The sequence below is a fragment of the Echinops telfairi genome, unplaced genomic scaffold, assembly GCF_000313985.2.
Source record: "Echinops telfairi isolate 266 unplaced genomic scaffold, ASM31398v2 ScPeMD7_7457;HRSCAF=8495, whole genome shotgun sequence".
Classification (NCBI taxonomy): domain Eukaryota; kingdom Metazoa; phylum Chordata; class Mammalia; order Afrosoricida; family Tenrecidae; genus Echinops; species Echinops telfairi.
In genome coordinates, this window is record NW_022111357.1 from 8701331 (window position 1) to 8726981 (window position 25651).

The 25651-nt window shown below is 38.3% G+C and overlaps 1 protein-coding gene across 1 annotated transcript in view; it reads right to left on the reverse strand.

Annotated features, from left to right (window-relative positions):
• Positions 1-25651, reverse strand: part of ZMYM4 (zinc finger MYM-type containing 4) — a 192137-nt gene that overhangs the window by 109910 nt on the left and 56576 nt on the right. Inside the window, exon 2 of the mRNA XM_004704979.3 lies at positions 14468-14513. Coding sequence (XP_004705036.1) covers positions 14468-14513 — 46 coding nt within the window. The remainder of the gene's footprint in view (positions 1-14467; positions 14514-25651) is intronic.

The following is a 25651-nucleotide window of genomic DNA, read 5'->3' on the forward strand; positions in this document are numbered from 1 at the left end:
TTTTACCAACTTCTTCAGTCTGAAACTGATCAAACATGAAATCAAGATACACTGATAATTATTGGAATTGGAATGCAAAAGTTGGAAACAAAGAGGAAGAAAGAGTAGTCGGGAAATAATAGCTTGAAGTAATAGAAATGAAGCTGGAAATCACAAACCAAAAAAGGAAGAACACATTTAGGATCTCTTAAACAGAAATAACTTAAGAAAAAGTCAAGCCTCACATTCCAATACTGAAAAATTCTATGGACAAAATATTGAATGAGATAGGAAATATCAACAGAAGATGCAAACAATACACAAGAGTCATCGAACCAAAAAGAACTAGTCAACTTTCAACCATTTCAAGAAGTAGCATACGATAAAAAACTGAAAGTACTAAAGGAAGAAAGCCAACTTGTACTAAAGGCATTAGCCAAAAACAAGGGCACAGGAATCAATGGAATACCATCTGAAATGTTTCAACAAGTTCACGAAGCCCGAGAAGCAAGATGAATTTATAGTGAGGACGGTACGGACCCAGGTAGTATTTGTCCTGTTGTACACAACATTGCTGTGAGTTGGAGCTAACTCGGTGACATCTAACAATAAAGACATGACTCCAAAACAGTAAGTAATGTTAAAATAGGCAAAAGCAAAATATTGAAAAATGATGTAAATGTCATAAAAACTATAAAGAAAAGCAATGAACATAAACTCAGGACAATACTAAATTGCCATGAAGTCGATTTTATGAAGACTCCATGTATGTATACTAGAACTGCTCTGAATAAATTTCAAGACTTCAGTAGCTGATCTTCAGGCTTGTCTTCCAGAAGCCCCTGGATTGGTCTTCACCACCAAGTGTTTAAGTAGCAGCCAATGGATAAACTGCACAATCCAGAGATTGTACTAAAATTCAAGGTACTGGGTACCTATTTAGGGAAAAGAGTACAAAACGTGACTAAGAAAATGGAATCAAAGTCTGGATAATGTACTATTTTAAAAGTAGGGGTGGAAGCCAGGGTTTGCTGTTTGTTTATATACATCTCACACATTGTAAACATTCTACGAAATTCTAGGGCAACATATAACCAAGGAGTAAAGAAAGTCTTTTTTTTAAATCATTTTATTGGGGGTTCATTCAACTCTTATCACAATCCATACATACATCAATTGTGTAAAGCACATTTGTACATTCATTGCCCTTATCATTCTCCAAACATTTGCTCTCCACTTAAGCCCCTGGCATCAGCTCATTTTTCCCCTTCCTCCCCACTGCCCCCTCCCTCATGAACTTTTGATAATTTATAAATTATGACTTTGTCATATCTTACACTGCCCGACGTCACCTTTCACCCACTTTTCTGTTGTCTGTCCCCCAGGGAACAGGTTATATGTAGATTCCTTTAATCGGTTTCCCCTTTCCACCCCACTTTCCCCGTATCACCACTCTCACCACTGGTCCGGAACGGATCATCTGCCCTGGATTCCCCAGTTCCTATCTGCACCAGTGTATATCATCTGGTCTAGCCAGAGTTGTAAGGTAGAATTGGGATCATGAGAGTGGGAGGGGAGGAAGCATTTTGGAACTAGAGGAAAGTTGTATGTTTCATCGTTACTACACTGCACCTTGACTGGCTCGTCTCCTCCCTGTGACCCTTCCGTAAGGAGATGTCCAGTGGCCTGCAGATGGGCTTTGGGTCCCCACTCTGCACTCCCCCGCATTCACAATGATTTGATTTTTTGCGCTTTGATGCCTGATACCTGATCCTATTGACACCTCATGATCACACAGGCTTCTTCCATGTGGGCTTTGTTGCTACTCAGCTAGATGGCTGCTTGTTTACCTTCAAGCCTTTAAGACCCCAGATGCTATATCTTTTGATAGCTGGGCACCATCAGCTTTCTTCACCACATTTGCTTATGCACACATTTGTCTTGAGCGATCATATTGGAGAGGTGTGCACACAATGATATGATTTCTTGTTCTTTGATGCCTGGTACCTGATCCCTTCAGCAACTCATGATCACACAGGTTGGTGTCTTCTTCCATGTGGGCTTTGTTGCATCTGAGCTCGATGGCCACTTGTTTAACTTCAAATCTTTAAGATCCTAGACCAGGGGTCCTCAAACTACAGTCCCCGGGTCATATGCGGCTTTTGCCCCATTTTGTTTTTTACTTCAAAATAAGATATGTGCAGTGCGCATAGGAATTTGTATATAGTTTTTTTTAAAAGCTATAGTCTGGCCCTCCAATGGGTCTGAGGGACACTGAACTGGCCCCCTGTTTAAAAAGTTTGAGAACCCCTGCCCTAGACACTATATCTTTTGATAGCCGGGCTCCATCAGCTTTTTTCACCACATTTGCTTATGCATCCGCTTTGTCTTCAGCGATTGTGTAGGGAAGGTGAGCATCATGGAATGCCAATTTAATAGAACAAAATATTCTTGCATTGAGGGAATACTTGAGTGCAGAGCCAATGTCCTTTTGCTGCCTTAATACTAAACTATAAATACATGAACATAGATCTATTTCCCCATCCTCATATATAAATATATTTTCATATGTACATGCCTTTATTTACACCTCTATAAAAGCCCTTTGCCTCCTAGCTCTTTCCTCTATTTCCTTTTACTTTCCTCTTGACCCGCTATCAGGTTCAGCGTTCATTTGGGTTTCAGTAATTCCTCTGGGTTACATTACCCTTGATCACGCCCTAAAGAAAATCTTAAACAAGACTGATACATAGATGTTACAAAGATACATAATAAAAATGTTAAAACCAGTTGTTTAATGTCTAATAAAAGGATACCAAGTGAGGGAAAATCAGCTCATTAACAAAATTTTAACTTACGTACTCTGAAAGTGTTAAATTCTGAATAAACTCAATGATTTCATTCTTTTAAATGTATGTACTCTGAATCATCTGTGATGCCTTAAAGCTACTATCAAACAAGCTTACAAATTGGCATTTAAAATCAATAAACAGAAAAATGGGCAAAGGGTATTTATTCATTTATTTAACAACTATTTCTTGACAATACAGAAAGTCAGCCCAAATGCTAAACTTTACTAAAAGATTGTTAAAGTTAGTAGAGTTTTACAAAAATATAAATTAAAATCACTGCTGTTGTATTTTACATCCATCACAAACATTAAAAACTATAATATATACTAATGGTAAGCAAGGTGGAGAATATTCCTATCCACTACTGGAAAAAATTTTTATTAAATACTTTCACTGGGGCTCTTTAAATCTCTTATCACAATCCATACATTTATCCATTGTGTCAAGCACGTTTGTACATATGCTGCCATCATTTTCAAAGCATTTTCTTTCTACTTGAATCCTTGATATCAGCTCATTTCTGCCCCTGCATCCCCATCCACCCTCCCTCCTGAACCCTTGATAAGTTATAGATGATTATTTTCATATCATATTATCCTCTGTCATCCTTCATCCACTTGTCTATTGTTCTTCCCCCTGGGAGGGGGTTATATATGTCAAACCTTGTGATCGATTTCCCCTTTCTCCCCCCTACCTTCCCCTTATCCTCCTAGTATCTCTACTCTCATTGTTGGCCCTGAGGGGTTTATCTATCCTAGATTTCCTGTGTTTCGGGCTTTTATCTGTATAGCAGTGTGCATGTTTTGCTCTAATCCGATTTGTAAGGTAGAAGTGAGGTCATGATAGTGGGGGGGAAGGAAGCACCAAAGAGCTAGAGGAAAATTGTGTGCTTGCTTTTTTGAAATTTTTAAAAGTAATCTGGCTCCACCTATTAAAAATGAACATCACACAGGCCTTTTACTCCATAATGTCCACTCATTAATCAATTTACGGATATAAAATGATTAATTAATAAAGACATGTATTATAGGATTTTAAATGCATCACTATTTTTCATGGCCAAAAAAACAAAAAAGAGAATACCTAAAACCACAGCACAAAATTTTAGTGGAGTCCCTAGGTTACTTTATCTCAAGATCATGGAACATTAATAAGAGTTACATCTATTAGAGGTGAGGTGAAGATATATCATAAGGTGAAAAATGGAAAAGTGTTCTTTGTTGTGACACCATGCTATACAAGTATCACTGCTATCTTGTATCTAAATCTTTTCAACACTCTTAAAAGATTCTCAGAACCCTTCAGCAACATCTATTTCCTCCTCCTACTCCTCGGTAACCACAATAAGCTTTCATCTCGCTGCACTTGCCAATTCTGAGTAGTTCATAAAACAGGGATCATACAATATTTGTCTGACATGTTAGGCTGCTAACCACAAGGTCAGCAGTTCAAAACCACCAGCTGTTCCACAGGAGACAGGCGTGGCTTTATACTCCTGTAAAGATTTAGAGTGTTGGAAACCCAAAGAGCAGGTCTGCTCTACTCTACAGGGTCACTATGAGTTAGAACTGACTCGATGGCAGTGAGTTTGGGTTTTTTAATTTTATTTCATAAAATACTCATAAGAAAAGTGTGATGGAAAAAAGTATGTAAACTCTATTTTTTTAAAATAAAAACTCATATACATATGTGTAAGTTTATAGCTAAAATTATTTCATGAGCATTAGAGAAAAACTTGGAGGCTATCTACAATGTCGTTAATATGAGTCATGAGAGAGATTAAAGACAATAATGAGGGAGAGGGGAGCTGGGAAGGTGGGGGAAAAATGAGGAGCTGATACCAAGGGCTCAAATAGAAAGCAACTGTTTTGAGAATGATGATGGCAACAAATGTACAAATGTGCTTCACATACAATGGATAGATGTATGGATTGTGATAAGAGTTGTATGAACCGCCAATAAAATGACTTTTAAAATTAACTAATTAATTAGTTAAATGAAGCCAGGCTAAGCCCCACCACTAAAAAAGTCAAGCAATTACTGTTTAAAATCCATGCAGTTTGTATGTGTTTCAGGAAGTAGTTAATGCTAAGAAGACCCAAACATAATCACTGCCAGCAAGTCCACCTCTCTCTGTAGTGGCCCGACAGGGTTAAGTCAGAACTCCTCTGCTCAAGACTAACACTTCACTGATCAGACTGCTGCTAGGTGCTGGAGGCGAGGTTCCACTCAGAGCAACCTACGTACAACAGGACAACACTTTGCCGGTTCTGCTCCATTCTAACAAGTGTTCTTATGTTGGAGTACATTACTGGAGTCACTGTGTCAGTTTATCTCGTGAGTCGTCCTGCTTATCGCTGCCTTTCCATTTTACTAAAAACATGTCATTTTCCAGGGACTGTTCTCACCTAACAGTTCCAAAGTGCATGCAATGCTGTCTCAAGGTACTCACTTCTAAGCAGCATTCTGGCTCTACTTCTAAAACAGCTTTGCTTCTTCTTTTGGCAGTCCATGGAACTTTCGATATTCTTCATCAATACTACAATTTAAATCGCTTGATTCTTCTTCAGCTTTCTTCATTGAATGTCCAACTTTCAAAAAACGTATGAGAAAATGGAAAATGCCATGTCTTGGGTCAGGCACACCTTAGTCCTCGAACTGACATACTTGCTCATCATTACTTTGAAGAGGTCTTGTGCAGCAGATTCACCCAATGCAAAGCAGATAGCCTCATCTTTTTCTGAAGGACTGATTGGTAGGTTTGAACAGCCAATGTCGTTTGCACTTAACAATTAAGCACTTAGCCCACAGCACTACTCCAAAGAAAACAAACTCACTGCCATCTAGTTAATGCTGACTCACAGCGATCCCCTGTGGGGTTAGGAGACTGTACCTGTTTATGGGAATAGAAAACCCAGTCTTTCTCCCTCGGTACTGCTGGTGATTCTGAACTGCTGACCATGCAGAATGCAGCCCAACACCCAACCACTACACCACCAGGGCGCCTCCCTTATAGCCCAAAAGCACCATAAAAGAAGTCTGAGGTCAGCATGTCAGAAGAAAAATGAGGAAATGGAGAGGCCAGGGTTCGAAGCCCCAGGCTTTGAACTAGAATATTCCAACCCTCCAGCCAGAGTCTTACCAGCCAAGACCTAAGACACGGTGCAGCAGGAACAAGGCATCTCCAGTATACCCTTTCTGAACACCTGAACCACAGAATCCACAAGCGTGACAAAATTGTTCTTCCCCACCACTACGTTTGAGCTGGTTTGTTCGGCAGCATGCATCAGTAATCAGAGTGAATACGTGTGTTTAAAATACAGTCTATCTTAAACAAATTAGAACCAAGCTCTGTAATGCTATACTAACAGACTTAAGAAGTGATGCCAGTGATAAAGTCTAATTTCTAAAGCATATATATTGAGTATGCTACAAAATGACTGGGAGAAGTATTTTTAAAAATCAATTATTAACACAATAAAAATTTAAATATGAATGTAATTAACAAATGATCACTAGATATTTGATATTTTACTCACATGTCTGTAATTACTGTATTATATATATGGCAACAATTCTTTTTTCGATCTTCTCATCAAGTATAGAAAATCTTGTGTTTGTATCACCTTGTAGTTAAACATTATAATATTGTACACTTTAACATTTGACCAGTCTTAGATAAACCTAGACTAGAATTCATATATAACTTATGTCTTCCTCTCTATGTCAAAGTGAGATGTAGTCAATTAATATGGCCCTTCTTGCCATAATCCTTTATGTGATGTATTGTAATTCTGGTCTCTACACCTATGACTACCATTATATTCTGGAGTGAGTTATTAGCAGGGACCATCAGGAGAAGGGCCATGAGTGGGCTTCATTTCAAGATCTCTGCTTGAAGTGGTAGAGGCCTATACCAAAGACACCAGATGCTGGCACATGGCTACCATGGGGCAGAGCTAAGGAGCCAGGGTAAGACCAGAAGCTGAGGCACAACAGTGGGCAGGGCTTCCTGGTCCAAGGAGGCAGAGGCCAATGGACCATGTAACTAAGAAGGCTGCTGTGGACCAATGACTATATCCTTATTGTTTAATGATCCTAATTATTGATAACCTGTTAACTTGCTAATAAACCCCGGAAATTGTGTGGCTTGTCTGAATTGTATGGTGACCAATACAACAAATTATCAAACCCAGCATAGAAGCAGAGTATCATAGAATATCGATGTTGCTATCAGAATAGGTAAATAGGATGAAAAAGTGGAAGTGTGCCTGACCTCTGACTCCTGGCAATGAAGAAGCCAGAGGGAGTATATTATGGCCTCCTCTTAAAGTCTTTTTACAAACAAGGTTTCCTAGCCATCGCCCATTTTTTTAAAATCATTTTATTGGGGGATCATACAACTCTTATCCATACATACATCTGTTGTGTCAAACACGTTTCCACATTTGTTGCCATCATCATTCTCAAAACATCTGCTTTCCACTAGAGCCCCTGGCATCAGCTCACTTTTTCTCCTCCCTCCCCGTTCCCCCTTCCCTCATGAACCCTTTATAATTTACAAGTCATTATTATCTTGTCATATCTTACACTGTCCAACGTCTCTCTTCACCTACTTTTCTGTTGACCGACCTCCAGAGAGGAGATTATATGTAGATCCTTGAAATCGGTTCCCCCTTTCTAACTCACCTTCCTTCACCCTCCCAGTATCACCACTCTCACACTGGACCTGAGGGGTTCATCTGTCCTGGATTCCATGTGTTTCCAGTTCTCATCTGTGCCAATGTACATCCTCCAGTCCAGCTAGATTTGTAAGGTAGAATTGGGATCATGATAGTTGGAGGAGGAAGCATTCAGGAACTAGAGGAAAGTTGTAAGTTTCATCATTACTACATTGCCCCCAACTGGCTCGTCTCCTCCCCGAGACCCTTCTGTAAGGGAATGTCCATTTGCCCACAAATGGCCTTTGGGTCCCCAATCTGCACTCCCCCTCATTCACAATATGATTTTTTGTTCCTTGATGCCTGATCCCTTCGACACCTCATGATCACACAGGCTGGGGTGCTTCTTCCGTGGCCATCACCCAATTCTAAAATAACAATGCTGAAATTTAACTTTAAATTGTTTGCAAAATTGTAAACATTATAGTAATACAAAGACAAGCTAAAATTAAGTTTAATTAATTTATTCATTTTTAATATTAATCATTTTTAAAATTCAGTATGAGTTTATGCCTTTATTCAAACTAAACAACTCTTGAAAACTCTGAGGTGTAGTTAGCTAATGCATATTTCAATTCTACCTCCATATTTATACACCTAAAGAAGAGTTTAAGGCTTTGTTTTAAATATTTTCATGTAGAAGATCTTCCTTTACAATATCGACAAGATGCAAACCATGCCAAACAATGCAATATGCCATACAAACAAAACTTTCCAGTACTAGTAGCACATACATCATTCTGTTGTACATATAGGCCCCCTATGAGTCAGAACCTCTAATAACAACAGGATATATAAAACTACTTAAAGAATTTCCTCAGTTCTTTTTAAAACTGAGCTACACTGGCAAGCCAGGTACCTAATCATTCACTCAAACTGGTATCAACACTACAAATACAACCAACCCTGGTAAATACTCAGTAAAATGAGTTACTTTAGAAATTGTTCATTTCTATCAAATAATTGTTATTCTTCAAAACCTGTGATTCCAGTAAAGTAGGAGCAGTTCAGAAATAAATAAAATATTTTAAAATACACTAGAGTTAGAGAAAAGTACAATCAAATCCTGATTCTACCACTTAAGAGTTAAATAAGCTTTAGTTTCCACCTCCTCATTGGTATTGGGTGCCATCCAGTCAGTTCCAACCCAAAGCAACAACCCTATGCACAACAGAGTAAACTACTGGTCAGTCTGTGCCATCCTCACAACCGTTCTTAAGCTGGAGCCGATTGTCGGAGCCACTGTGCCCCTTCCTCTGTACCTTTTCCTAGAGCTCTATTGCAGTAGAGCATACAGGTTGTTAGGTGCTTTTGAATGTACAAAGAAATGCTGTCCAGTCTGTGCCATCCTCACAAATCATTCTGACGTTTGGGCCACTGTAACAATCCATCTCAATTCTTCTTCATCTTTCTAACCGTCTTCTTTGCACTACGCATGATCTCCTTCTCCAAGGACTATTCTCTCCTAATAACACACCTAAGTCATGAGATGAAGTCTCATCATCCTCACTTCCATGGAGCATTTTGGCTGTAATTTTTTCAACATAGATTTGTTCTTTCTTCTCGCAGTCGAGGTATATATTTAACATTCTTCGCCAACACCTTAATTCAAATGCACCAATTCCTCCTTGGCTTCCTTATTCATTATTCAGATTTCACATGTATATGAAGCAGCTGAAAATCCTGTGGCTGCAACCAGGGATGTGAACAGCCTTATCTTGCAGAATACATTGTAAAGTGGATCAGTGCAGATGCAGTTAGGTTAAAATTTGACCTCCCTTTTGATCCATTTAAATGTGTTCTAGTTTTTAGTATTTTCTGCTTTCTTTTTCATGGAGCTTTTTATAGGTTTTACTTTATTGCTGTTGATGTTAGTTTTTTTTGTTTATTTTTTAACGTTTTTCTGTATATGAAATCCAGGATAGATACATCTACTGAGATAGTAACTGGATTAATGGTTCCTTGGGGCTGTGGCAGGGAAGGTTGGGAGAAAATGGGGAGCTAATAACAATAATACAAGAACTAAGAAAATGTTCTAAAATCGTGTATGGTGATGATTAATTCTTCTTGATGTGACTGAACTATTGAATTGTATGGTGTGAGTTATACACCAATAAAACTGTTAAAATAAATGAAGTGTTAAAAAGCAAAAGGAAGAAAGAATTGTAGTGCGGGGGGTGGGGGTGGGGTAAAGCAACATCCTTGCTTTTTAACACTTTTAAAAGGTCTTCTCTAGTAGATCTACCAATGCAATAACTTGTCATTTTATCTCTTGGCTGCTGTTTCCACAGTTGTTGATTATGGATTTAAAAAAATGGAATCCTCAACTGCATACCTAACAATTCTTCTTTATTTTGAGTTCTCCCTTTCATTTCTAGCAACAACAGCCTCACCTGGAAACAGTAATAAAAGAAATGTGTTGCCACTGGGGGTTGATTCCACCTTACAGGAGCCCATAGGGCTGGGGTATAACTGTCCCCTAGGGTTTCCAAGGTCGTGTTCTTGGTGAAAGCAGACCGTCACGTCACTCTCCTTTGGAGAAGTTGGTGGGTTCCAATTATGGCCTTCTCATCAACAGCCTGACAGTTTGCTGTTACTCCCCCAGAGCGTCCTCTACCACAGCCAGTGAGATGCAAACCATATCAGATAAAACTTCCCGGAAGATTCTTTAGGAAACTGATTCTGTTTGGAAATATGCAGTTGCTCCTTCTTCTCCACTCGACACAAAATCCATTCAGACTAGAAATTAGAGCGGAAGGCTGATCATGAAGCCGCTACATCAGAACACCAGTTGACCTTGAGGAGACGAGTGATGCAACCCAGAATTCCTGCTGATCGTGGTCACCTAGCTAACGGTCTGGGCTTCTTTCATAGAGATAGACACTCCTACCTTGTTTGTATTATAAATAACAACAAAACCATTACCATTGAGCTTATACCAATTATTACTAACCCTAGAGGATTGTGTAGAACTGTCCCACAGTATTCCCAAGGCAGTAATCTTTATAGGAGCAGACTGTCATATATTTCTCTTGTGAAGCATCTGGTAGGTTTGATCCACTGATCTTTCAGTTAGCAGGTTAGAAGTCAAGTGCTCAACCACTGTGCCACCAGGGGTCCATCTCTATTAGACATAGAAAACAAACAAACAAAAAACCCTCACTGCCACTGACTTGATTCCAACTCCCAGCAACTCTACAAAGGGTTCACGAGGCTTGTAAATCTTTATGGGAGTAGACAGACTCCGCGTTCTTCTGAAGAGAAGCTGGTGGGTACAAAGCACCGATCTTGCAGCTAGAAGTCTTTTACTTACTTTGACAATGCCACCAGGGATCCTATCTATTATACATAGTTGAGCCTAATTTCCTAACTAGTACAGTTATTACTAAAAATTTTAAAACTTAGTACATAAAGTTTTTAGTAATTAAAATTTTAACAGCAAGTAAGCAAAGTAATATGAATAATTCTATAACCCAAATATTACCTTCATGAACAAATCAGCACTGCTCTAATTTTTCCCCTTGAAGTCTGTTATGTTCAATAGTTTGATTCTATAAGTAAGAAAAGTAAGAATTGGTGAATTACCAGTTGGTTATTTTAGAGCCATTTAATGAATACAAACCCAGGATTTAAGGAAGCAGCTATCTGAATACATTGAATGAAATATTTCCCTATTCTATTCAAACTCCTTACAAATTTCCCCCCAAACTAGCAATGGTTAAGTGAACATGAACTAAAATAACATCAGTGACTTTCTCTATCACCATGTCTCTTGAAAAATGCAGAGCACAAAATCTCCTGATACCGAAACTCTACCTTCTCTATGACTTAAATAAATTGTTGAAGGCCTTTTTCAAAAATAAAACCTCTTTCAATAAAGCTGCTGTATCTTTGAAAAGTCAACTTGGCTTCTTCTATGTTTACACCAAATTTCCCAAATATTAATGGTCCTCAAAAAGCTTGTGGAAAAAATTGGAATTCATGGGATTAGTCTCCACTAGTTTATGTCTCCCAATAATTAGATATTTTACTGAAAGTCTCCTAAGGGCTAGATAAGCCATGATGGCTGAATATGATGTACAAAATAAACATTTGAAGATCTATGTCCTGATGGTCCTAGGCAATGACTGGTACATGGTAAATTTAGTATATCTCCTCACATATAGATTATCTCATTATTTGTCATTTAACATTTCTAAAATAACAAATATCCACTATTCAACTATTTTACCAATTAATAATGTGCAACTGGCAGTAACTAATGCCAACGTGGGAGAAGAGAGTAACAGTCTCTGTGAAGGTTAAGGCTATGTGTCAACTGGGCTGAGCCAGGATTTTCTGTGCTTTGGCCAGTTACGTAACATCATAACTTACTTAGCTAAGTAATGATGTAGCATCCTCCACTTTATGATCCGATTCGGTCATTCTCCATTTTCACTGTTGTTCTTGTGAGGTGCCATCGAGTCAGCTATGACCCATAACGAACCTATGCACAACAGAACGAAACACTGCACGGTCCTGCGCCACCCTCACAATGGTTCCTGTGCCTGAGCCCACTGATGCAGCCACTGTGCCAATCCATCTCGTCGAGGGCCTTCCTCTTTCCCACTGCCCTTCCTCTTTACCAAACATGATGTCCTTCTCCAGGGACTGGTCTCTCCAGACAATAAGTCCAAAGCATATAACACAAAGTCTTGCCATCCTTGCCTCTAAGGAATACTCTGGCCTTACTTCTTCCATTTTTGTTATACTAGACATTTTATGGAAGTTGAGTTGTACAAGACATTTTAAGGCAGGTGTCTGAGTTACTGTGAATCTTTTTAGGGGTAGGTCTCCAATGACTATTTTTGTAATCAGACTTGAACACTGTCTAAATTAACTTTTGTCATTTTATGTCTACTTAAAAGCCTGTTATCCTCTCCTACATAGGACTCTGTACGCTAAATAATCTTCTTAGAAAGGCTACTCTCCCTCTTGAGTTGGTCACTTCTTCACCTCGACAGGTTCCAAAACCCCCTTAGCACTATGCTACCAGAAAAGAGAAGATAAGGAATATCCCTGATTGTACCACTGACTCCAGTATTTGGTACAAAGCCCTGCTTATAAATCTCCAGCCTAACTATAAGTGAGGAACCCAAGCAGAAAAGCGCAGCACACCAGAACTATAAAATCCAAGTGCTGAGTGTAAGATCCCAAGCATGGCAACTTGGTTACCACATTAAGATCCCTGCTGTCACTCTAAGAATGTTGTGATTTTAACACCTTTCACAGACAGCAGCAGATTGAAACCTTTTATTAGAAAGTTGTTTGATTAATTTCAATTTCTATTATCAGTATACAGATTTGACCAAAGGTTTGCCCAGAAGCAGATATTCAGGAATTATCTGATAAAAAGTGGAGGCAGAGAAGTATCTTCTATAGCTATGCTTTTACTATCTATAAGCATGTTTCCCTGACCATAAAAGGTGACCAAAAATAAAAATCAGATCCAAGCTGTAACAATCTTATTTTCCTTCTCTTAAGAACTTGTAATTTAAGATGAATATACAGAAAATAAGTTATTGGAACAAAATTACTTTCTGTTAGTACATCTGAGAGATGGCAAATAATTTCCTTTTACTAAGTTCTGCTGAATTGCATGGAGGAAACTTTTATCCCCTTCCCCACCCCCCCGCCCCCCCAAATTCTGCAAAATATTCCAACATAGTTAAAAAATTTTCTTTTGGGTAAGCTAGTATATATTTTTGTTGCTTGCAACTAAGAGGACATTCAATAACAAACTCTACTGAACGTAAGGATAACTAGTTACCTCTCAAAATCAAGTCACAAAAGGACAGACTGTACTAAAACTAATTTTAAAAGTTAAATAAACTATTATCATCAAAAATGTTACCTAATTTCAAGGAGAAAGAAAGTGCTCAATAGAGCCTATTTGTAGAAGTAAACTTACAAAAGTAAAAGGAAAACAATGCATACTCTTCTTAACTCAGGAATTCTACAATGACATTATGCTTCATAAACACTCATAAAACATCCTTTGATAATTCATCAAATCTACTCTTAAAATTTATCATAAAGAACTACTTCAACACGTATACAAAGATGTGCATAGAAATACATACTCAATGTTGTATATAATAATAAAGATGGAAAATAATTTAAGCATGTATAAAAAAGTTGGTTACTATAAAATATATAATGAGCAGCTATTACTATGAGTGCAACAGGTCTATATCCACTGACATAGAAATTTATGCAGTTAAGTAAAAAAAAAACCACAAACATAAATACCCATCTACCATTGTATATAGATACGAGGGGATTTCAAAAAGTTTGTTGAAAATAGTTATAAGCTAATGTAATTCTTCCATAAACTTTCTGAAGACCCATCATATATACATTCATAGAAAAAAGTCTGGAAAGATATATATTAAACTTTAAAAATGGGTTATCTTTGGAGAATGGTAATGACAATGGCTTACATTTCCTACTTTATTCAATTGTATTGTAAAACTGAATGTATTACTTTTATAATCATAAGAAACAAACATGTTTACGAAATTGTGCAAAGTGGGAAATATTTAAAGGAAAAGCTGTGAGACCCTGCAAATGGAGTAGAAACATTAAAAATAGGAAATTTAAAAAAAAGAAAATTAAGTATAATCACTAATCTTGACTCACAAATAAAATAAGTGTCTATTTTTAACATTTTAATAACTGTGCGAATAAAGTTTCTATTTAAAAAGAAGAGTCCTATGATTTAGTTATCTTCTGAAAATGCTAACAGACAGGGTATTGCGATATCTGGACCAAATCAATTGAATTACACGTAAATAGGCTCTAACTAAACATAATATTATGTAACTTACATTATCTATTTAAAGAGATTATTTCTTTTCTCAAAATAGTACTTACAGTTCTCTACAATTTCATCAAAAACCGCACCAGTTTTCTGCTCAAACTGAAAAGAGAAAAGAAAAGAAAATAGCATTATTATTAAATCCTTACATCACACAGTTTAGTGTCCCGTTAGTCTCTCCTTAGGTCTCCAAGAGCTGTGATTTCAACCAAAGACATGCAAATACACAATATAAAAATAGAAGCAATGTCAGAGTAAAATAAATTTTAGGATAAGCAAAAATTCTCAGGCCAAAACTCCAAAAAAATAAGTCAAGTGATAAAACCACACTCTCATTAAAAACAAACACCCACACACTGCCACTGAGTCAAGTCTGGTTTACAGCAACCCTATAGGGCAGAGCAGAACTGAGCCAGGAGGTTTCCTACTAGAGGATGAATCTTTACAGGAGCAGAAAACCTTATCTTTCCTACGGGGCAGGTGGTGGTTTCAAATTGCTGACCCTGCAGTTAATAGCCCAATGTGTAACTCACCAGAGGGATCCTTTTCATTATAAAAAATTTGTTAGCTTTTAGAAATCACTTTTACATCACAGAAGAAAGGATCATACATATTAATAGCCAAAATCTATACAAAAGATGTTGCAAAACACTACTAAGAACTATGCAAAATGTGTACTCAAAATTGAACAAATTAGTGACAGCTTCTGCTTTGAGGCTAAAGTCAGGAATACACTGCCCTTTAAGTAAAAGTGAGCTATACTACAAGGTTAGTGTGGGTCAGGGCCGAGTCCAAGGTAATCCCAGAACTTTCATACAGAAGACAAAAAAATTAAAGATTAAGAAACTCCACCCAGCAGAAGTAAGTGTAAGTTTTAGAAACTTCAGGTGAATCAGAAAAAAAAAACACCCACTCTTCACTTCTCTGCTGGGTTTAATAACTTACTGCAGTGGCCACACAGAACTCATGTCCAGTACTCAGAATTATGGGAGTTTAGGTCTATAGGTTTTGAGTCTCCAGCACAAAAGAATCACTTGGAGGAAGAAGGAGGTGACTGTTTCGCACATGATTATTTCTGGGATGTTCTTCGTGAGAGAATGAAATTTCTGAATGGAAATTCAACTTGACCCATAACACATGAAGGCAGAGCATCCCAGTTGCTGGCAGTGTCCTAAGAATCAAAGAAAATGATCAAGGCATGTGATGACATGGTTTGAGAGTTCACCCAGGAGGAGTGGTGGCTCCTGGACCCTGTTGAGAAGGACCTGTTCCGGGATGTGATTTGGGACAACTATTGCAACATGGTATCCACTGGGTATCGACTTAACAAACTAGATACACTCTCTAGGACCGAGGTTCACCCGAGGAGAACCACCATGGTTAATGTCACGAAAACCACCAGGGCATTTTTCTCAGGTGAGCTCGTGAGACGAGAAAAGCAGAAGAGTGACAATCATCTGCTGGGGCACTCACACAATGAAAGAAGGACGGACAAATGGGAACGATGCTATGTATTGGAAAACATTGTTCAGTGGCGCAAAACTCATTTTCCTTTCAGGGAAAATTGTGATCTCTTTGACTTATAAGAAAAAGCTGTGAAATCAAGTTTAACTTTACCAGCAGTCGGCCAGCACAGAAGTTATGAGAACTCTGCTGAACTTTATGAAGATGAGAACACTTGCTCCATACTAACCATGAGCAACGTTGTACACAAATGATATTCCCTCAGAGTCAAAAGTCCAACTACACTCATTGCTCTCACATCAGTCACCAGATAACTCACAAAATAGACAAGCTGCATGTAGGTAATGAAGCTCGGAAAGCCATCATCAGTACATCTTTCCCCACTGATCGTCAAAAGATTCAGGCTGGAGAGAAACACTCTATGATGCAGTCTTTGTGGTGAAATCTTTTTTTTAAAATTCAAGCTCATTGAGCATCATTGCACCATTCACGAAGGAAAAAAAAAAAACATTCAAATGCTCCAAATGTGTCAAAGCCTATCTCCATAAATCACACCTCAGTAAACATCAGAAAATCCATAAGGCAGAGAAACCCTCTATGCGCAGTGGATGTGGGAAAGGCTTCATCCAGAACACACGTCTCCGTCTTCATCAGTAAATTCATGCTGGAGAGAGACCTTACAGGTGTGGTGAATTTGGGAAAAGCTTCCGACGTAAAGAAGGTCTCATTATTCGGCAGCAAACTCATACTGGAGAGAAACCTTGTATGTGTGATCTCTGTAGGAAAGGCTGCAACCATAAGGGACATCTCTATTCGACAGCAAACACATACTGGAGAAAACCCCGATGTATGCAATTAAATGTGGTAGAGCCTTCAGCCAGAAGTCATGCCTCATAGTACATCAGAGATTTAACACTGAAAAGAATCCCTTTACATGAAATGAATGTGGAAAATCTTTTAACCAGCAGGCAGCTCTCATTAGCCATCAGAAAATTCACACAGGAGAGAAACCCTTTCAGTGCAGTGAATGCTGGAAAGCCTTCAACATATAGCTTGTCGTGCATCAAAGGTCTCATACAGGAAAGACACTGTTTAATTGCAATGTATGTAGACAAACTTCTGACTATGCTTCTAGCTATAATGCACATACAAGAAAATACAAAAGAGAGAAACAAGTGGATTCAATAAACAACAAATCACCACTCATCACATACAAGCAATCTCATGCAGGAGAAAAGCAGTGTTTATACCCTGACTACTCAAGTGTCTTCTATGGCAGCTCAGACATCAATAAATGTCAGTTGACTCTTGACAAATGGAAACATAGTCCTTGTGGGAAAACCTGTTGCCAGATATGTCTCCTGAGGAGATAACAGAATTGTTACAGCAGAGAAGCCCTATAAACACAGTGAATATGGTTTTGCCAATGAAAACAATGAATGCAATAGGGCCTTCAGTGACTAACTGTGTCTTCTTTTATGTTCCACAAAACCTGTAGGATAAACTCAGATAGGTGCACTGGAGATGAGGGTTGAGCAGCAAAGTTGGCCTCATTTCATAGCTACAAAACTAGATTGTACAAAGTCACTCTGGGAATTCCTCAGTAAGATTGGGTGGACTCTGTACCAAGTATGTCTAGCCCACCAAGGGAAATGGACAGCTTGCTGAGAGCGCAAATAAGGCTGAGGGTCTCTGTGAGAAATTTTGTTTCGTGTCACTGAGTTGCTTCCAGGTCATAACATCCTATGTACCACAAAATACTCAGTCCTGCATGACTGTGTATGAGGCCATTGTTGTAGTCACTTTGTCAGTTGATCTTGCTGGTAATCTTCTCTTTTTCTCTGACTTTCTACCAAGCATGATATCTTCTTGAGAGATTGTCCCCTCTTGATAACATGTCCAAAGAATGAGATGAAGTGTCAGCACCACTTCTAAACCACAAAAAGAAAAAATAAACCCCACCCGGTAATGAAATAATACTAGCCTGCTTTGCCACAAGTTTTTAAAGGTCTCCTTAATTTTGCAAATAGGAGCAATTCACCCACCTGCTTACCTGCTACTTCTCATCAATCAAGAAAAAGCACAAAGAAGGCTGTTTAGTAAGAAACTTTGCTTATTATGACAGTTAGCCTGCCCATTCAAGGGAGAAACTTTTCTTTTTTGGGGGGGTGGGGGGACTTTTCAAGGATATAAAACTACCTAACTTACTGTATATACTCATGTATAAGCCAAAATTTTTGGCACATTTTTAATTCCGTTTTCGTGGTAAAATTAGGTGCCTCGGCTGATATTCGGGTTAGCTTATATTCGAGTATATAGGTATATTAACTGCCAAAGCAGCACAACCACTAGCAGTAATAATAAATAGTATCTTATGTTAGACTCAAGCTTCTGAAAGAAAGCAACTGTGTTAAAGAGAAAGGCCGCAAACAGAGCAAGCACACCAAAACCAAACAGGCTATTTACCAAAAACGAGAAGCCTTTATACAACATTCTAAGTGGTATCGGAGATATGGGAAATGCTGTGGATGTTTTTTTAACACAGATGGTGATAAAAAAGGAAACATGAGAGACAACATGAACAAAAACATGTGTGCCAAAACAAAAACTTTAGTGGACAGGCTAATAATAATATTTTTGATCGGTATACAAATTTAAAACAAAAATCAAATAGTTGGAAAATCACAGATCTGTAATTCAAACCATCAACAGCTCCGCAAGAGAAAGATGCAGCTTATTGTTCCTGTAAAGAGTTACAGTCTAAAGAACCCACAGAGGCAGTTCATTGTGAGTCATTGTGTGACAGAACTGCCTCAAAGACATGGAGTTTGCTTGAGGAGATAGGAAGGTAACACAACGATTACATGTTGGAGCAATTACATGTTCGAAACCACTAACTGCTTCTAGGGAGCAAGACGGGGCTTTTTACTCCTGTAAAGAGTTAGTCTTGGAAACTTACAGGGGTAGTTCGACCCTTTCCTATTAGGTCGCTATGAGTCGGCATCAACTCGATGGCAGTGAGTTTGGTTTGGGCTGGAAGACAAAGTAAAGAACATCTGGGGCTAATACTGTGGGAGACATCCTTTCAAGTGATCAAGACCCAAAGATTGAATTTCTTTCTCTACAGAGTCTCTGGGTGGTAGAGGTAGTTGAAGTGCTCAGCTGCTAAGTGAAAGGTTAGAGGTTCAATAGAGGTACCAGGGAAAATAGATCTGGAGATTTATTTCCAAAATACCAGCCTGAAACTCTATAGTGCACAGTTCTCCTCAGCACACACAGATCTCTATGAATTGGAATAAGCACAACGGCAAATGACTAACCAAATCATGTTTTCTAGCTTCTTCCTTTTGTTTTTCTGTCCCTTTCAAAATAAACACAATTACAGAAACACAAAAATCAAGACATTTATTCTTGATTACCAAATAATTGTTATGCTTGTCTGCAAATAGATGCAGTAACATGAGCAGGTCTCTTCTTTGGCCACTGGGTATACTTTCCAAACCTTAGGGACAAAAAGACCAATGCGTTATGTAGCCTACTACTCTGTATAATGCTAAACGAGTCCCCAGGCTGGAAGGCACCGAAAATAAACAGTGGCTGAAATAAAAGACCTGATAACATGGAGGACTATTAAGATGGTGCATACGATTGGGCAACATTTAGTTCTGCCGTACAAATGGTCACCATAAGTTGGAGCCAACTTAACGGCAACTAACAATAATACAGGAGGGAGAGGAATAAGGGATGGCTGAGAATGGGTTTCTTTTGGGAAGTTAAAATGTTCTCATCTTGACTGTGATGATGGTTTTCCAGCTATGTGAACATAGTAAACACCACTAAACGGAAAACTTTAAATGGTATATTAATTATTCTCAATAAAGCTGTTTTAAAAAAACAGACTTATTGAAAAATACATGTGTTCTATGAAGTCTGGGTATTAAAAGCTGAAAAAGATACTACCTAAATATTAACTAGGGAGATAATATATGAGAATATACTGTAGCTTTACAATAATGAATTCTAAAATGTATATTCAAATAACTAACACCTATTGTGCAATGATTAAGTGTAGGGTTCTTCTACCCTCTCTTTTTTTTAATTAATTATTTTATTGGGGCTCTTACAGATCTTATAACAATCCATAAATCAATTGTATCAAGCATACTTGTACATATGTTGCCATCATTTCAAAAACATTTTCTTTCTACTTGAGACCTTGGTATCAGCTCCTTTTTTTTACCGTCCTCCCCTACCTCCCACTTGCGTGAACACTTAATCAGCTGTATATTATTATTGTTATTTTCATATCTTACAACTTCCACTGTCTCCTTTTCACCCACATTTCTGTTATTCATCCCCCTCAGGGGGTGGTTATATATCCATAACCTCAGTCTTTATAAGACTAAGTGAGACAATGCAGACCCATGGGTCTGAGTTAAAGCCATTGGGACAAGCTGCCTCTAGGATTATATGATTCATTACAAGAAGTTGTTACCAGACTTACTAAAAACTTGGAACTTTAATGTAGGGGTTAGTCAATGTTGCCATCCTACTGTGTATAAAATGAGCCATCTCATAAGTAGGAATGGAAGGATCCCACTACCAACGACAGGTAAGAACCAGCGGTGAGCACATTTTTTGGATCTTGAGATCCCTGAATGCACAGCTTTTCAATCCAAGAAAACTGATGATACCAGAGAAGTAGCAGAGCATCAGAAGAGTGGTAGCCAAATCAAGAACTAGAGCACAAGCCAGAGCAGTGGGCTTCATGGTGGACAGCACCAATGAAACATACAACTTTCCTCTAGTTCTTCCCTCCCCACCCGCCGGCCCCACTATCATGAACCCAATTCTCCCTTACAAATGGGGATAGACCACAGGATGTACAATGGTACAGATCAGAGCTAGAAACACAGGAAAATCAGGACAGATTAAACCCCCCAGGACCAATAATGAGACTAGAGATACCAGGAGGGGAAGAGGAAGGTAAGGGGATAAAAGGGGAACTGATCACAATGATCTATGTATAACCCCCTCCCTGGGGGATGGACAACAGACAAGTGGATGAGGGGAGACATTAGACAGTATAAGACATGAAAAAATAATAATGTATAAATTATGAAGGGTTCGTGAGGGAGGGAGGGGAGAGGAGGAGATGGAGGGGGAAAAATGAGGAACTGATACCAAGGGTTCAAGTAGAAAGAAAATGTTTTGAGAACAATTATAGCAACAAATATGCAAATATAACTGACACAATGGATGTATGGATTGTGGTAAGAGTTGTATGAGGTCCCAATAAAATGACTGAGAAAAAAAAAGAAAATGATTGGAGAACATCTGTTTGATTTACAACTTATTATGCGGGTGATGGCAAATGTACATGAAATGAGCAATGTTGATGCAAGTAGTTAAGCGCTCAGCTGCTAGCCGGTCAGTGACTCCAAACCAGATAGTTCCACTCTATCCTGAAGGGTTGCCTAAGTTGTATATAACTCATAGAAAAAAAATTACACGAAACATTTAATTTTCTGTCATTATTGTAATTTCGCTAATTTTGAGTGTTTTTTCTATGGTACATTTATAGGAAATCAGAGATAAAAGCATTTTGTTTTTTATTTAGCTTTGAGATTAATGTGCCACTAATCATCATTTATATTTTGTGACGATTTCACTCAACTTACAGTACATTTTCTTCATAGTATCTGCAAAAATTATTCTGTACAGAGGAGGGTTTTCTAAATAATATGGAAGAAATGAAAATGAATGTGAATACCAAAATAACAAATACCAAGTAAAATTTAGTCATTAAAAGACTCGTGGTTTCTGCCAAATGACTTTGAAAAATGTAGTAAATATTTAAACTTATAAAATAAATGCTATAATGTAAAGAGTCATTACTTAGGAGCTTGGAATCCAGTGTCAAATTACTTCAACTTGAATTCCAAATCTGGCCACTTACCAATTGCATGACGTTTAGTCTTAAACTCCCTTATCTATAAACTATGGATATAGTAATGCAAACTCTGCAGATTAAAATTTTTCGGCATACAGAATTTGTTGGTTTTGTTAGGTGCCATCAAGTCAGTTTCAACCCACAGCTACATTATGCACAACAGAACAAACCAATGATCAGTCCTGAGCCATCCTCACAATTGTTCCCACACTTCAGCCCATTGGTGCAGCTATGGTGTCAGTCCATCTCCTTGAGGGACTTCCTCTTTCTCATTGTCCTTCTTACTTTAATAAATATGATGGCCTTCCCCAGAAACTGGTCTCTCCTGACAACATGTCCAAAGTATGTAAGATGAAGTATGCCCATCCTGCCTTTATGGAATACTCTGGCTGTATTTCTTTCAAGACAGAGCAGTTTGTCCTTTTGCAGTTCATAGAAATTTCAATATTCTTCGCCAGCAATACAACTCAAATGCATTGATTCTTATCCAACTTCAGCAGCCATATAAGGCTGTAAGAGACAAGCCCATCAGGGTACAGTGTAGCAATGATGAAACATATAACGTTCCTGTAGTTCCGAAATGCTTCCTCCACCCCGCTTCCCCCCCCACTATCATGATCCCAATTCTACCTTACAAATCTGGCTAGACCAGAGGATGTACACTGGTACAGATAGGAACTGGAAACACAGGGAATCCAGGACAGATGATCCCTTCAGGACCAGTGGTGAGAGTGGCAATACCGGGACGGTGGAGAGAGGGGGAAGGGGGAAGGGGAAACCGATTACAAGGATCTACATATAACCCCCTCCCTGGGGGATGGACAACAGAGTGGGTGAAGGGATATGTCGGACAGTGTAAGATATGACAAAATAATGATTTATAAATTATCAAGGGTTCATGATGGAGGAGGGAGAGGGGAGGGAAGGGATAAATGAGCAGATGATATTAAGTGCTCAAGTAGAAAGCAAATGTTTTGAGAATGACAAGGGCAACAAATGTATAAATGTGCTTGACACAATGGATGGATGGATGGATGGATGGATGGATGGATGGATGGATGGATGGATGGATGGATGGATGGATGGATGGATGGATGGATGGATGGATGGATGGATGGATGGATGGTGATAAGAGCGCCCAATAAAATGATTTAAAAAAGAAAGAAAGATAATACCATGGCAAAAGAAATAAAAAACCATGGCTTGGGTCAAGTGCACCTTAGTCCTCAAAGTAACATCCTTGCTTTTCACAACACTCAAAAGCAGTTTTGAGAAGGGCTACATGCCTTCAGTTGCTCTGCTCTGCATTATTGAAGATGACTGTGGAAGTTAACTGTGTCCTTGGCCATTTGTCAATTCTTCCTCCAAGGCTGGTGCAGCTTTTGAGACTGGTGCTGGAAAGAACATCCTGGCACCACAGGCCCGGCTAGGAAACAGCAGCAACCTTAGTAACAGCCCTCAGGGAGGAGCAGACATGGATGGAAGACCTCAAACCAGAGGCATTCCAGTGTCATCCAGCCATCTAGTTTCTCTAAATGTGTGCCATGGGGCAGGGCGGGGCAGCAGCAGAGATCAAAGAAAGTCTTCAGTAGGTTCTTTACAGTTTGGAACCTCAGCCAGCTATACCAGCAGGGAGACAGTCTCTCAGAAGCATTCGCATCACTTAGCACTGAAGAGTTAAAAAAACCTAAAACAAACTTGGAAGAAATTGTGAAAGATATGGAACTTTGTGAAATGTCAGAGCAGTGGATGTTTTCTGTTAAGTCAACAATGAAAGATAAACCTAATATCTCAGGCACTTAATGATATGGAATTTTTGACAAAGACATCCAAAAACTAGTATTACATTTCTTAATATGATAATGGAAAACATGGGAAAATTTTTAGAAGAATTCAGAAAAATAACAGAAGAACAAAACAAGGAATTTAATAAGGAGACAGAAGCCTTAAATAAAAAGCAACTAGAAATTCTGAAGCTCAAAAATAAAATAACAGAAAGTAAATAATCTAACAGAAATCAGAAGCTCTTTAGAAGAATACAGAAGTAAAATGGAAACCATGGAAGGGCGAATCAGTGAACTAGAAGACAAAGGTTATGCAGTTCGAAGAACAAATTGAAAAAAATAAGCAGAGTATAAGAGCTCTGTAGGACATGAAGATAAATAACATACTCATAATAGGAATTCCAGAGAGAGAAGAGAGAAAACGAAGTCCAAAGATATTTTTGAAGAAACAATCATATATGGAAGATAAGATTAACATACAAGACGCTCGGCGAAATTTAAACACTAAGGGGAGAAAAAAAACCCAATTTACATCACACTAGAACTTACCAGATATAAAGATAAAGACTTTTGAGAGCAGCACAAGGTAAGGGAAATGTCACTTACAAAGGAGCATCAATAAGATTAAGTACTAAAAAAAAAAAAAGATTAAGTACTGATTTCTCAACAGCAACTATGCAGGCAAATAGGCAATGGGGTGAAAAAGTCTTGAAAGAAAATAACTATCAAACAGAAATAATTTACCCCAGCAAAATTATCATTCAAAAGTGAAGTTGTGAAATTGGGATTTTCCCAGATAAAAATAAACTAAGGGAATTTGTAAACCAGACAAGAAAACATGATCCCAGCCCAACAATCCACTGTGTTGACACTAAACAACCACCAGAATATATATAATAAAATAACTTTACAATGAGATGTGGGGGATCTGGACTACACAATTGTAATTGACAATAACATAAAAATAAAATGGAGCTGATTGGTATAGTTAAGAGAATTTTCAGGTGTGAAAGGGAATCTAAGTGATTTGGTCATAAAATTATCCAAAATAATAATAAGAATAAAACAAAGAATATATTGCCCAAAAGAACTCAGCTTTGAAGGCAGAGAACAAAGAAGCCGTTAATCTCACCAGGAGAGTGGATGGGGAGAACATTTAACAAAATGGTTGAAGTAAATGCTTCTCTATTGATAATTAATTGCAGTGAATAGAAATGGATTAAATATTCTAGTCCAGTAGCTCAAAACCCCTTTGGGGGTTGTACGACCCTTTCAAAGGGGTCGCCCGATTCATAACCATAGCAAAATTACAGTTATAAAGAAGCAATGAGGGAACTGATTACAGGGACAGAAAACAAAAAGTGGGTGAAGGGAGACGTTGGACAGTGTAAGATATGACAAAATAAAAATTTATAAGCTATCAAGGGTTCATGAGGGAGGAAGGAGCGGAGGGAGGGGTAAAAATGAGGAGCTGATGCCAGGGGCTTAAATGGAGAGCAAATGTTTGGAGAATGATGAGGGCAACGAATGCACATATGTGCTTTACACAGTTGATGTATGTATGGAATGTGATAAGAGTTATATGAGCCTCCAATAAAATGATTTTTAAAAAGCAACAGAAATAATTTTATGGTTGGGGGATCACCACAAACTGAGGAACTGTATTGAAGGGTCGTGACCTTAGGAAGGCTGAGAACCACTAAACAGTGGTAGACTAGACTACAAATTTGACATGTTTAAATAACAAGGGGCAGACCTTAAGTACAGGTGCATAAATAGACAAAGTGGGGGTGGAAATACGTGATGTAACAAGTAAGCAGTAATAAAACATCCCTCCCACCCTCTTAGGGGAGATCACAACCAGAAAGTTATTGGATTATAGTCTAATCACAAATTTTTTTTAATTATTTTATTGGGGGCTCGTACAACTCTTATCACAATCCATACATACATCCACTGTGTCAAGCACATTTGTATATTTGTTGCCATCATCATTCTCAAAACATTTGCTTTCTACTTGAGCCCTTGATATCAGCTCC